At 63.5% G+C, this 11,973-nt stretch overlaps 1 protein-coding gene across 1 annotated transcript in view; it reads right to left on the bottom strand.

The window, feature by feature from the left end:
• Nucleotides 1-118: 118 nt before the first annotated feature.
• MNEG_2840 (Dynein-1-alpha heavy chain, flagellar inner armI1 complex) overlaps nucleotides 119-11,973 on the bottom strand; it is a gene marked incomplete at both ends in the record, with an annotated part of 14,983 nt that continues 3,128 nt past the window's right edge. Inside the window, 35 exons of the mRNA XM_014048679.1 lie at nucleotides 119-441; nucleotides 653-723; nucleotides 899-996; nucleotides 1,205-1,369; nucleotides 1,557-1,673; nucleotides 1,878-2,018; nucleotides 2,223-2,326; nucleotides 2,514-2,707; nucleotides 2,869-2,940; nucleotides 3,067-3,179; nucleotides 3,387-3,491; nucleotides 3,712-3,792; nucleotides 3,961-4,083; nucleotides 4,312-4,542; nucleotides 4,733-4,864; nucleotides 5,099-5,191; nucleotides 5,342-5,458; nucleotides 5,662-5,814; nucleotides 6,012-6,140; nucleotides 6,512-6,712; nucleotides 6,925-7,113; nucleotides 7,353-7,473; nucleotides 7,611-7,714; nucleotides 7,898-8,065; nucleotides 8,421-8,533; nucleotides 8,688-8,766; nucleotides 8,981-9,154; nucleotides 9,384-9,455; nucleotides 9,644-9,744; nucleotides 9,916-10,054; nucleotides 10,195-10,304; nucleotides 10,478-10,538; nucleotides 10,801-10,968; nucleotides 11,227-11,387; nucleotides 11,566-11,737. Of these exons, the coding sequence (XP_013904133.1) occupies nucleotides 119-441; nucleotides 653-723; nucleotides 899-996; nucleotides 1,205-1,369; nucleotides 1,557-1,673; nucleotides 1,878-2,018; nucleotides 2,223-2,326; nucleotides 2,514-2,707; nucleotides 2,869-2,940; nucleotides 3,067-3,179; nucleotides 3,387-3,491; nucleotides 3,712-3,792; nucleotides 3,961-4,083; nucleotides 4,312-4,542; nucleotides 4,733-4,864; nucleotides 5,099-5,191; nucleotides 5,342-5,458; nucleotides 5,662-5,814; nucleotides 6,012-6,140; nucleotides 6,512-6,712; nucleotides 6,925-7,113; nucleotides 7,353-7,473; nucleotides 7,611-7,714; nucleotides 7,898-8,065; nucleotides 8,421-8,533; nucleotides 8,688-8,766; nucleotides 8,981-9,154; nucleotides 9,384-9,455; nucleotides 9,644-9,744; nucleotides 9,916-10,054; nucleotides 10,195-10,304; nucleotides 10,478-10,538; nucleotides 10,801-10,968; nucleotides 11,227-11,387; nucleotides 11,566-11,737 (4,695 nt within the window). The remainder of the gene's footprint in view (nucleotides 442-652; nucleotides 724-898; nucleotides 997-1,204; nucleotides 1,370-1,556; nucleotides 1,674-1,877; nucleotides 2,019-2,222; nucleotides 2,327-2,513; nucleotides 2,708-2,868; nucleotides 2,941-3,066; nucleotides 3,180-3,386; nucleotides 3,492-3,711; nucleotides 3,793-3,960; nucleotides 4,084-4,311; nucleotides 4,543-4,732; nucleotides 4,865-5,098; nucleotides 5,192-5,341; nucleotides 5,459-5,661; nucleotides 5,815-6,011; nucleotides 6,141-6,511; nucleotides 6,713-6,924; nucleotides 7,114-7,352; nucleotides 7,474-7,610; nucleotides 7,715-7,897; nucleotides 8,066-8,420; nucleotides 8,534-8,687; nucleotides 8,767-8,980; nucleotides 9,155-9,383; nucleotides 9,456-9,643; nucleotides 9,745-9,915; nucleotides 10,055-10,194; nucleotides 10,305-10,477; nucleotides 10,539-10,800; nucleotides 10,969-11,226; nucleotides 11,388-11,565; nucleotides 11,738-11,973) is intronic.

Here is an 11,973-nt window from a genome sequence, read left to right on the forward strand (position 1 = left end):
GGGGGGGGGCAGAGGGGAGGTGGGGGGGTGTGGGGTGAAACGGGATGGGGCTCGGGGGCGAGGCAGGGGGAGCCCGCGCGCTCGTGCGCATGGAGGTGGGCGACGATGCTTGTGCAGGTCATGAAAGGGGTTTCAAGAGAGGCTCTTGAGCAGATGGCGGCCGCGTCTTGCAGAGCAGGAGCGGCTTCACTCTTTGCTTGTCCTTCCGCCTGGAACCCTCAGCCGACCCCAAGCTCGTGCACGCCGCCGCATCGGGGCCCTGGCCGCGGCCCACCTCCGCCTCAATGCGGTTGAACTCGTCGAAGCAGCCCCACGCCCCGCACTGCACGAGGCCGCTAAATATGGAGCCCATGGCCTTGTAGTCCAGGCCCTCCCCGCAGTTGAACACCACGCACAGCACGGCTAGCGACTTGGCCAGGTCTTTGACCGTCTCGGTCTTGCCTGCAGTTTGTTTCGAAGGGCAAGGTTGTGTTCAGCGCCAGAGGGTTCAACGCTTGAGAGAGCCAGGAGATTGGGATTTGGAGTGAGAACGGATGGTGTGGGGATGCTTGGGAGTGGAGATGTAGCAAGGTGTGGGCGGGCATTCGCAGCAAGGGGTCGTGCCGAGCTGATTTGTGTTGCTGCAACGCAGGGGCACGACTGCGTCCCTCACCCGTGCCAGCCGGCCCCGCAGGGGCGCCGCCGAGCCTGTAGGTCAGGGCCGTCGTCAGCGTCATATAGCACCTGGAAAGGGCAGAAGGGGAGCAAAGGCGCAGTGTAAAACCTGGCAGTTGGCCTGACCCAACTGACTAGTTTGTACACGGGTCAGGCTGCCTCGCTCTGGTTTGCTGCCAGGTTGCGGGCAGCAAACCAGCAGCGCTGAAGCCAGGGAGTTTCCCTTCCCCTTTTGCCCTCACACCTGTCCGTCAGCGCCGTGATGACGAGGCGGCCGTTGAGCCCCATGTACTCGTAGCCGAACCGGAACAGGCCGGTGCACTGGCGCACAATCAGGTCGTCCTGAGGGCCATCACAGCAGAAAAAGGTGTAGACAGCAGGATTATGGGGCAGCGCAGCGCTGTGATCGGCAAAACAGAAGGGCACAGGCGCCTTCCACCAGTTTGTTCCATGTGCCCCGCTCACACAGATTGGCCTGTCGCCGCCGAGGTGCAAGGGCCTTCTGCACGCCGCCTCGCGCCCCGCGCCCCGCGTCACCTGGCCCACTCACCAGGCCCCTGTCCCAGTAGAACCGCAGCTGGCTCTCCCACGCAAACTCGCGCGCGTCCATGACGCTGTCGCGCACAAACATGTCTACGATGTCGCGCGCGTGGACGTCCGTGATGACCAGCGTGTTGACCTTGCGGCGGGCGTCACCGTTCAGGTCCCCGCGCACCTGCAGTGGGCATTGAAACCGGCACAACTTATGCTCGGATGCGTAGGTCCAGTGATGTTTTCGGTTTCCTCGTTGTGTTTGGCTAAAAACAACAACGGTAGCTGGAAGCCGCAAGGGGATTACCTGGGAATGGGCGTTGGGGTGCAGCCACTTGGCAGCCAAACCTGGGCAGCCCAACCTCGCTCACCATGGCCGTGAGGTCCCCCAGCTGGCCAGTGAGCTTGGCTGCAAAGTTCTTCATGGCGTGCTTGTCGCCCTCACGCACGCGGCGGAACACGTCCTCCGTCTCCCAGGTCCACCACACCTGCGGCGGCGTCCGTCGGCAGCGGCCGGCGTGCGGCACGGCAGGATAGCTCATGCAGGGGTCGCTCGCGCCCGCGCTCATGCCCTGTATGTAACATCAAAATCACTGCTTGATTTTTCAGGCGCTGCTGAAGCAGGCCCGCATGCTGAATCAGGTCCGGATGCATTCCGGCTGGGTCATGGGGTGGGTCGTCCGCCTACCCACCTGGCTGCCGGCCAGCGTGACCATGCCCAGGCTGTCCAGGATCCAGCGCGACCGCGAGGCCTTGGCGTAGTTCCACACGCCCTCCTTCATCACCGCGGCCAGGGTGGCGCGCATCTCGGCCTCCACGCCCGTCATCCAGGCCTGGAGCGGCGAGCGGGTGGCACACGTGCTTCAGACACCGATGGGGATTGTGTAGTGCATTGAGGAGCACAGGACCGCAGGCAAGCTTTTGGTATCTCATGCAGATGGCTGGCAAAGAAGGCTAATCTGACGGGCAGGAAGGCGTGTTGGGTGGGGTTATGTTGTGCTTGGCGTGCCCTAGCACGATGGCATTTTGGCGCGCACCTCCACCGGCCCGTCCACAGCCACGGCGCTCCTGAAGGCGAACGACTCCCCCTCCGATGACGTCATGCCAACCACGCTCTTGTTGCCGCGCCCAAACTTGAGGGCTGTGTGGCAGGCACGCATGCGCAGGGCAGTGGCCTCAGCCGTCTGGTCTTGGCAGGACAACACCTCAGCCAAGTGGGCTGCTGCCAGGGTCAGCAACCCACTAGGCCTTCAGGGGAAGCTGCAAAGGCACCCACACGACAATCGCCCAGCCCAGCGCAGCAACCCCGTGCCCGTCCCAAAGCTCACACGCAGCATTGTCAAAGAGCTTCAGCATGTGCTCCTGCACGCTCGTGGGGTCGCTGGTGCCGAGCACGGCCAGCAGCTCGTCGTCGCTGATGAAGTAGAAGCGCGGGAAGGCGGCGCGCTTGGTGTCCAGGTAGTCGCTCAGGCTCTTCTGGCAGAGCTCCAGCTGCTCCGACAGCGCGCGCAGCTGGTCCAGCCTGGGGGGGGGGTGCAGTTTGGGCGTCTGCTTATCGGCAGCTTTGAGCGCAGCTCCTCGGCGGCGGCGGCGGTGCGGAGCAACCGCAGGGATACACGCAGAGCATCGTGCAGCACGCAGTGAGAGGGGCTTGCAAAGGTTACATAGCTGCATCACGCGCACCTGCCGTCCGTGCTGCAGGCATCGAGCACCAGAGTGTTTTTGGCCGTGTCGTTCATGATTGACAGCCAGGACCTGGATTTGGGAATGGCAGGTGATCTGTCAGACTTGCCCTGCCTTGTTTTGGGCATGTACAGCTTGCCCATCAAATCACGAAATGTTGCTGGCTGTTATCTCGGGGCCCCGAGCCAGCCGGCTCACCTGTCGATGGTGTCGAAGCGCTTTGCCTCCTGTGGTAGCTGGTGGCGGATGTCATCGCTGCCTACAAAAATGGACTCCAGGTACATCCACTTGCGCTGCACCAGCATCCACACCTGTGTGTGTCGGGGGTGCATGTGTGTGTGTGTGTGTGTGTGTGTGTGTGTGTGTGTGTGTGTGTGTGTGTGTGTGCGCGCATACGCACGCATTTGTGCGTGCACGCGCGTGAGTCAACATGCAGGCAATTGCAAGCTTGTGCGCCCACGAAAAAGGATGATGAGCCAGACACCTGGTGCAAAGGGGGGAACAGTGTCAGCACTCACAGCCGCCCCATTCACCTCAATGGCCTCGCTGATGAGGCTGAGCTTCTGCTCCCACTGGCGGACCTCCTCCGCAAACGGCCTCACGTATGGAGATGCCACCATGGACTGCGCCGGCGGCGCCGCAGGCGGTGGCCGGGTGGGTAGAATGGGCGGTGCATCTACATGCTCAATTAGGCTTCGAGCATAGGGCTTATGTGATGCCCTGGGCCTAAAGAGCAGCTTTACCTAACCTCGATTGCAACAAATCGACCTGAGACCCGCCTCGTCCCGACCCCGACACCCCATCCCAACAAACCCGATCCCTTGGCCCCCCAACCAGCAGCACCTGCAGGTTGAGCCCCATGTCCTCCAGCAGCAGCGACACCTCGTCCACGCCCTTGAGGACCCAGCCGCGGTCCATGCCATTCTGCAGAGTGGTCATGGAGATTGGCATGAATGCAAACACCAGGGCTCAAGATTTGGCAGAGCGCCCCAAGGGCAGACGCTCGCCATAACCCCATGGGGCGCTGGCTAGGTGGCACTCTCTTGGCTGATGCGCGATTCTTCACGCGCAAGCAGAAAACTAGGCACCCACGTTGGTGTATTTGTGGAGGCTGAAGCGCTGCTCCTTCCAGAGGTCCCCCAGCTTCTTCAGCTCGGTCTCTATCACCAGCTCCTTTGCGGCCGCAGACGTGATGCGGCCCACGTCCTCGCCAAACTGGACGCGGCGCGGGGAGGGCAGCAGCGGGGCCCGAGTCGGCGGAGGTTCGAAACATTCCGGGTTCAATGATGATTGAAACCCTCCGAGCCACGAGCAGCAGAGCATTTCAGGGCCCCTAGCAATAAACCCTAGCCAGCTGTGAGCGCCCCCGGTCCTTCAATGACCCGTGATCAGATGCGGCCGCCTCATGAAGCATGAATCACAGCCGAAGCGGCAGCCACGCACCCTGTGCAGCTGCATGGCAAACATGTTGCCCAGCGTGAAGGTGCGCGGGTCCATCTCGAACTCCTGGCCCGTCGCCGCCATCAGGGCGCGCCAGTGGCGCGGTCGCAGCGCGTCGCCCTTGAGCTCGCGCATCAGGGGGAGGCTCTCCAGGAAGCCGGCAACCTCGGACTCCACCAGGCCGTACACGGGCATGTCCCGCACGCCGCGGAGGCGGCCCAGCTTGGCGGCGATCTGCGGCGGCGATGTAAGGTTGGCTTCAGTGTTGGAGCACAACCCCTGTCAGGAGCAGGTTTGGGTGGTTGTCAAGATGTACCGCCCCGTGCCAAAGTGGTCGATTGCGCTTACAGTAGACCGACAACCCAGCTGATCCTGGAGAATCTTGGGCATTGCCACAGCAAAGTCTGCGCAAGGGGCGACCCACCTCCTGCATGCCGTCAACCATGCGGCCGACGTCCAGCTCGCTCCACAGCTGCCCGCTGTACTGGCGCACCGCGTCCGCATACTCCCCATAAATGCCATACACGGACCCCAGCCGCCGCAGCTCGGCCTCCACCTGCAGTTTTGGAATGTGCAGCAAAAAGAGAGGGGATGAGCTGCCGTTGTCCAAGCTCTCCTTATAGCAGATAGAAACTGGTCAACTCACACTGTGCCGCAGCTGAATCGCGCACCCCCATCATCACCCTCACAACCCCAAGACCAAATGTGCAGCCAGCAAAGCAGAGCTTTCCGCCGGGAAGCTGAGCAGGCAGGACGTCAGCAACAGGCCAGACATCAGCCCCCGGCGCACCTCTGCCAGGACGGGGTAGGCGGTGACGTCCATGTCAAACAGCTGCTCCGCCAGCCGCAGGGCCTCGCGCCGCGCCGCCAGTACCTCAGCCTCCTGCAAACCCGCGCGTACCCGCGGATAAAGGGTGAGCTCGAGGACGGCGCAACACAGCTCCGGGGTCCGACCGTGTACCACTCAAGGGCCGAGCGGCGGCTGCTCCTGGTGCGCGGAGTGCGAGGTTGCGCCGCTGCGTGCCCGTCGCACCTGCTGGAACGCGCGGAGGAGGTCCAGCCCGGCTGCCAGCGCGACACCCGGCGTTCCGGGGCCCTGTGCCTTGAGCTTCTCAGCGAGGGCATGCGTCTCTGCCGCGAACTCGGCCACCTGTCGCAGCAGAGAGGTAGGTGAGAGGAGCGCCTCGCGACGCCACGCATGGCTCCGCCGCTTGCGGGAAAGAGGGTGGGCTTTGTGCACACGCAGCCAGCGTGGTCAACTTGCTGTACTTCCAGGCCCCTGCCAGCCGACAGCCGCAATCTGCCCTATGCGTCCCAGCATAAAACCAGCGCCCCATGCCCCGCACCGCTGACCTGGTGGCGCGTCGTCTCGCTGAAGCGCCCCTTGACGCCGTCCAGCTCGCAGTCGCGCTGCTCCGCGCGCTGCGACAGCTCGCGCCACTCCGCCGCGATGCGGGCGGCGCTCTCCAGGTCGGCGCGGCACTGGGCGGCCGCAGCCTCCCCCACCTGGGGCCGAGCGTGGGTTTAACCCGGTTGCCGGCTCCGCACACGGCTCTCGCAGCTAGCAGTTGACACGCTGCCTCCTGATGGCTCGAGTCGGGAGGCAAACCCACATGCAGCGCTGTTTCTTGCAGGCCGGCGCCCGCCGGTGCGCTGCCCCGGCGATGGCCCCCGGCCAGAGGGATCTGGCGGAGCCCGCGCACCGCGAACAGCAGGCGCGTGCGGTAGCGCTCCTCCAGGTCTGCGCAGCGCAGCTCCATCATCATGCCCTCGCCCCTCACAGCCGCCACCACGCCCAGCAGCTCCTTGAGCTCGTCTAGGGTCGAGGGGTCCTGGCGGGGCACGGGAGCGCGGGGCGGGGCGCGCGCCCCGGGTGCAGGGGTCGTGGCTGTGCTCAGGGGCCTTCGTGCACGCACACTTTGATCGGTGTGATGGCAGCCACCTCAGATCTACAATCATGCAATTACGACGCTCAAACGTCCAACCCCATGAGCCTAGATGGCTCCAGAAGGGGGGAAGCATAGGATGCTGATGTGGATCCCGAGGCCCCGCCATTGCCAGGGGCCATCGCCCCCGTGACCCCTTGATGGATGGTGGCCTTTCGGCACGTGGACGTTTGCTGCCGCTGCCAGCTTCAGAATAGGGCCCGCTTTGCCCAGCACGGCAGGGGGCTGTGCCCAGCCCGGCCTCCCGCCGCTCTCACCCGCGCCAGCGCCTCGTCCATCGCCGCCATCTTGGCCCGCAGCGCCGCCGCCGCCGCCTCGTCCACCTCGCGCATCGCGGCCGCCAGCGCGCGCGTCCACTGCAGGCACTCCTCGTGGACGCTCAGGCCGAGGGCGGCGCCCGCGACGCGCACGAACCCCATGTCGGCGTCGCGCGCCTGCTCCCAGAAGTAGTCAGCTTGCTGCAGCGGGGATATGCATCGTAGAGTGCGAGCAGCAGGATCTTCATCCAGCCAATCTTGTCAGCGGAGCACCCCCTTTGCCTTGGCTGCTCGCTACATGAAACATAGCCAACCGTGACACCACCAAAACACCCGCGATCGTCAACGCACGTGCAGATGCGCGTGCGCTTTTGCGGCAGGCCCGCCCTTGGCCACTACCCCTTGAGCCGCACCTTTTTGAACAGCGTGAACTTCTCCACGAACGCCGCGCAGCCGGGTGCCTTGGCCTTGAACTTGTCCAGCAGCGCGGCCTTGTCGGTCTTCCAGATGTCGCCCCAGCGGCGCCACGCCTCCAGGTGGCGGGAGATGCGCTGGCCGGACTTGGTGATGTCCTGGTGCACCTGCACCGCAGACGCCATCACCTGCGTGCGCGCACGTATTCAGGTGCATGCACGGCGTTCAGGTGCATACATGGCCAGATACAGGCCGCACCCAAAGGTATGGACCGCGCAGCATGGCGATCGGGCACTGAAGCGACGTGGGAGCACCGTGCTCGCAGCGGCGGCGGTCCAAGGCACAGGGACGCCTGCTGCCCCGTCCGCTGGCGCAGTCGCACGGATGCGGTGTTCCCAGTGCGTCTGGTTCGTGCAGCAAAGCACACCTGCTGGATGCGCAGCACCTCCGTGTTGTACGTCATCACCAACGGCTCGCCCTCCGTCTCGCCCTGCGGCCGCTGGTCCGGCATCTCGACGCACGTGCCGTCCATCCAGCGCACAAACTCCCTGCGACGCGGCGGGCGGCGGAAAACGGTGCGGCAGGGCAACGAGGCGCCTCGAGGCCGGCGGCCAATGAAGGGGAGCACTATGCTGTGGGCGACGTTTTTGCACAAGGTTGCAAAACCTGCCGCCGCCGCCCGCACCTGCAGCTCTCTGCGACGTTCTTGACGTAGCTGGTGAGCAGCTTTGTGGTCTCCTTGACTGGCGGCTGCACCACCACCTCGGCGTTCTGGAGCGACGTCTTGAGCTGTAAGCACGATGCGGCGTGGCACGCATTGATGCCTTGGTTTATGGGGCTCAGCACTACCAAATAGTGCAACTGGGTCTGCGAGGCTGCCTCCGCAGCTCCCTCCCAAGGTGCTTGCCGGAGCGGAGGGAACGGCGCTTGCTGTGATCAAGGGGGAGTGAGGGCGCGGCAAGCCGGGCTCACCCTGAAGAGGGGCTGCTTGGCAGCTGGCCCAAACATTGTGTGCAGGCGGTCGAGGCCGCGCAGCAGCATGACGGCCAGGGCGTTGAAAACGGCCTGCTCCCAGAAGCTGTAGTAGCCCGCCAGCTGGGGGGAGCGGCCGTTGTTGGTGCCAGCCACCAGCTCCTCCAACTGCAAAGGGTATGGGGGGACAAAAAAAGGGGTGTGATAGGCACTGAGGGGCAATCATTCCAGCACAGAGCATGCCGGCGCATCGACTGTCACAGCACACACAGCACAGCCTTCTATTCGCAAAGCCAAGTCACCCAGGATCTGTGAGGTACATAGGAATGGGGAGGGGGAGAGAGATAGAATGCGCGCCCCCACGCACCCACACATGCACACACGGCACGCACACATGCACGCACAATTCATACACACACACACAAACACATACGCGCGTGTGCAAATTCACATCCTCCCCGACCCCTCACGCACAGTCACACACTCCATCATACCCCACCAGCTCACTAGCAGGCGCACGCACCTTGCAGAGGATGGGTGTGAGGGAGCGGTACTTCTTGACGGCCACCTCCACCACTGCCGATCGCGCCTGCTCCATGCCCTCGTAAAACTCCTGTAGCTCAGGCACCTCAGACCCTGCAAAAGAAGGGTGTCGCACCATTCCGCACGCGCCACATGGGTACAACCTGCCACAGGGAATTATACGGCAGCCACGCCCCCAAGCACGCGGCACGTTGCCTCGAGCAGGAGCTTGCTTGGGGCAGCGCGGCAGGCGGTTGCTGTGCGGTACCTTGGGGCACCTCCGCCACCAGCTGGGTGGACGCGATTGCCCCCACGGCCTTCTCCAGGATTGCTGCGTTCTTGGACACCTGAGGGGGGAGGATTCAAGGGTGCACGGGACATCGCTGATTTTGTGCACCCCCACCTGCGTGTGTAGCCGGACCCTGGGTCCCACGTTGCTTAAACAAAGCCCAGCCTCCAAAACCCCTAACTATTCTGGTCCCCTGTGCCGTGCAGCCCCGGCCCCCCAACCCTCGGTTCCGATGCGCCTGATTCGTAAAGCGCGGCCGGCCCCACCCCCACCTGGTTGACGACGCCCCGGAACTCGTGCACCGCCGCGCCCGCCTTGCCCACAAAGTCGTCAATGCCGCGACTGTTCCAGTTGAGGCGGACGAGCCCGGGCTCCAGGCCATGCGCCAGGGCGGCGAGCTTGGCTGACAAGAGATCGCGCTCTGCGTCGCTGAGGGCGCCGACCACCTGCCGCACACACAGTGGGGCCCGGCAGGGGCCCCCACCCCACCCACACGTGAGAGCGTGTCTCGAGTGCAGCGCCGCCTTGGCGAGTTCACGAGACGCGGGGCCCTCGTCGCGGGCGGCCAGGCGGGGGGCTACGCTGGCTGTGCGAAGCGCAGCCGCCCTCGTCCACCTTGTCATCATATCATCACTGTAACAATTCTTATGCAATTCCTAATCCATCATCCCCCACCTTGTCATACTCCTCCAGCAGCCCCTCGAGGGCCTCTGTCCACCGGCGGTATTCCTCCTCCTGCAGCGCCACCTGCGGTGGTGGGTGAGCAGGGAGCACGGCGCGGGGTGCTTCGGCGATGCGGGCTGCGGGTGGTGGGCGGCAAGCTCGGGGCAGCAAGGTCGTGGCAAGGCTACAAAGCTACCTGACACCAGGGCGCCCAATTTGCGGCGCTCATTACAGGCTCCCAGAAGGCATGCATTCGGCCGCCAGCGGCCGACCTGGAGCGCGATCGGCGGTATGGGGAAGCGCTGCCTGTCGAGGTATCGAGCCTCCAGCATAAGCTGGTGCAGGTCAGGGTGGAAGTTGACCGTCACGTGGCCTGCACAGGAGGAGCAATGGACAATCGGGGTACTTTACACTCCGAACAAGTCTGCCTTGATTACGCATGTTGGAGTGATCCCTCATCAGATCGCCCTGCGCCGCTTGGCATAACGGAAGTCCTGTTGACTTTGTGGCAGGAGTCAACCCCAGGTCGCAGCGCCTGGATCACCTGTGGCTGGGTCCTTGACCAGGATGGGCTGCTTCAGGTGGGCCATGGCCACAGCGTCGGCTCCGTCGTGCCAGGCGGCAAAGGTGGCCTTCTCGAAGCGCATCACGCAGCGCGCCAGGGCCGTGTAGCCGTCATGCACCTGAAGCGAGAGGCGGGGCCGGTCTCAATGCTTGTAAATGCAGCGCAAGCATGCACACGTGTAAACGGCATGCCTTTGTTGGGTCTATGTTGTGTCACCAGTTTTGACCAGCCACCCTTTCCTAGCTGCCTCGCACGCACCTGTTGCCCAACTGTGTGCTCGCACCAAGCGCCGTCCGGCTCCGCAACTTGCAGCTTGGCCATGGTCTGCTTGACACGGGTCAGGAGCAGGTGGCTCCACTGTATGGCGCCTGAGGGAGGTGGTGTATGTTTCGCACAGAGAATGCTCAAAATCCCGCCCAATTGTTGTCTATCACTACACGTATGTAGGGCTCAAACGAACGAGGGAGCGACCGATGGCTAAGCAGCATGGACACGACCCTGGAAGCAGATGAGGCAGCAGCACGGCATGTCGCCCTTCCACCTGCCACTGGCGGCTGGTTGCGGGGCACGGGAGGGTTGGCCTTGCACCGCTCAAACACCTCCTGCACAATGGGGTTAACATGGTGGGAAAATATTGCTCTCAGACAAGCACTTGCCTCACTGCTCCCCCCTCACATCAAATCGCATCCTCATCCTCTTGCCGTTTGATGCCAACACCCGCCGACCACCACTTCCCCAACACAAACCCCCGTTGCCCTCACCCCTGCCACCCAAGCGTGCGTGGCACACGCACCTGTCGCATGCGGCTAACGGCAGTGGAACGAGCCCTGCTAGATCCATGCACTTGGCTGCCCGGCCTCTCACCTGCGCTGCGCCGATCTCCCTGTGGAACTGCTCCAGAATATCCACCAGCTTGTTCATCATCTGCTGCTGGATCGCGCCGCGACTCTCGATGCTGCGGAAGTTGGACAGCAGCTCGAAGGCGCCCTCTGCGCTGCGCAGCTTGCGGAAGCTGGTGTCAATCAGCTCGCGCTGCAAGGAGGGGGGGAGTGCGGGCCGCAATACGTCAGAGTGTCAAGACTTCTTGCGGAAGCCGCAAGCCTCTAGCTCATCAAACAGCAGCCGACCCCCATTGCGAAGGTTGCAGCGCACTCTTGAGCAAACGACGTTCCTGACTGACACGAGTTAATTGGCACCCTGCTCTCCCAATCAAATCGCACAGCCTCAGCAGGATCAGATGTGGATCAGCTTTGATCCACATCTGCTCTCCACGTCCCTTGCCCTGCCCACCGTGGCGGCCTTGACCTCCTCGTTGTCCTGGTAAAACCGCTGCCGCAGCGCGCGCCATTGACTTGCGTGGGCGATGTCAAACACGTTGAACAGCGCCGTCTCAACGGGTTCCACCATCAGCTGAACGCGCTCGATGACATCATCGATGCCCTTCGTGTCCCCTTGGTTGGCGCGGGGTGGTTGGCCCCAATTTTGAGGGCGGCAATACATGCAAGAAAAGGCCGCTAGAATGCTGGCAGCTGAAACTAGGCTTGAAGTTGGACATTTCCAAACCCATGCAGCCCTTGCGAGCAGCGTGGATTTCACATCCAGGACTCGGTCAACACGCGGTCAACCGACCTGTGACTGCCTTCAGCTCCGGCCCCAGGAATTTGAAGAAGTCGTCCACCACCTCCACCATCTCCGCCAGGGCACCGCAGATCTCCGCCATGTAGTTTGTGCGGCCAAACAGAGGGCCCTTGAGGAACTCCCAGCGTGCGTCGCGGCCGCTCAGCTCGATCTTCTCGCGGACCTGGGTGTGGTGAGCAGGGGAGCTGGTGGGTGAAGACTGCCTTTTGCGCGCAACGGTGAGCGTGCACGCGTGTGCATGCTCAAGAGCGCGCGCTCGTGTGTGTGTGTGTGGGGGGGGGGGCTCCCACGTGCGTGCGTGCGTGCGTGCGTGTGCGTGCGTGCGTGCGTGCGTGTGTGTGTTTGTGTGTGTGTGTGTGTGTGTGTGTGTGTGTGTGTGTGTGTGTGTGTGTGTGTGTG

The sequence above is a fragment of the Monoraphidium neglectum genome (genome assembly GCF_000611645.1).
Source record: "Monoraphidium neglectum strain SAG 48.87 unplaced genomic scaffold scaffold00336, whole genome shotgun sequence".
NCBI classification, from domain to species: domain Eukaryota; kingdom Viridiplantae; phylum Chlorophyta; class Chlorophyceae; order Sphaeropleales; family Selenastraceae; genus Monoraphidium; species Monoraphidium neglectum.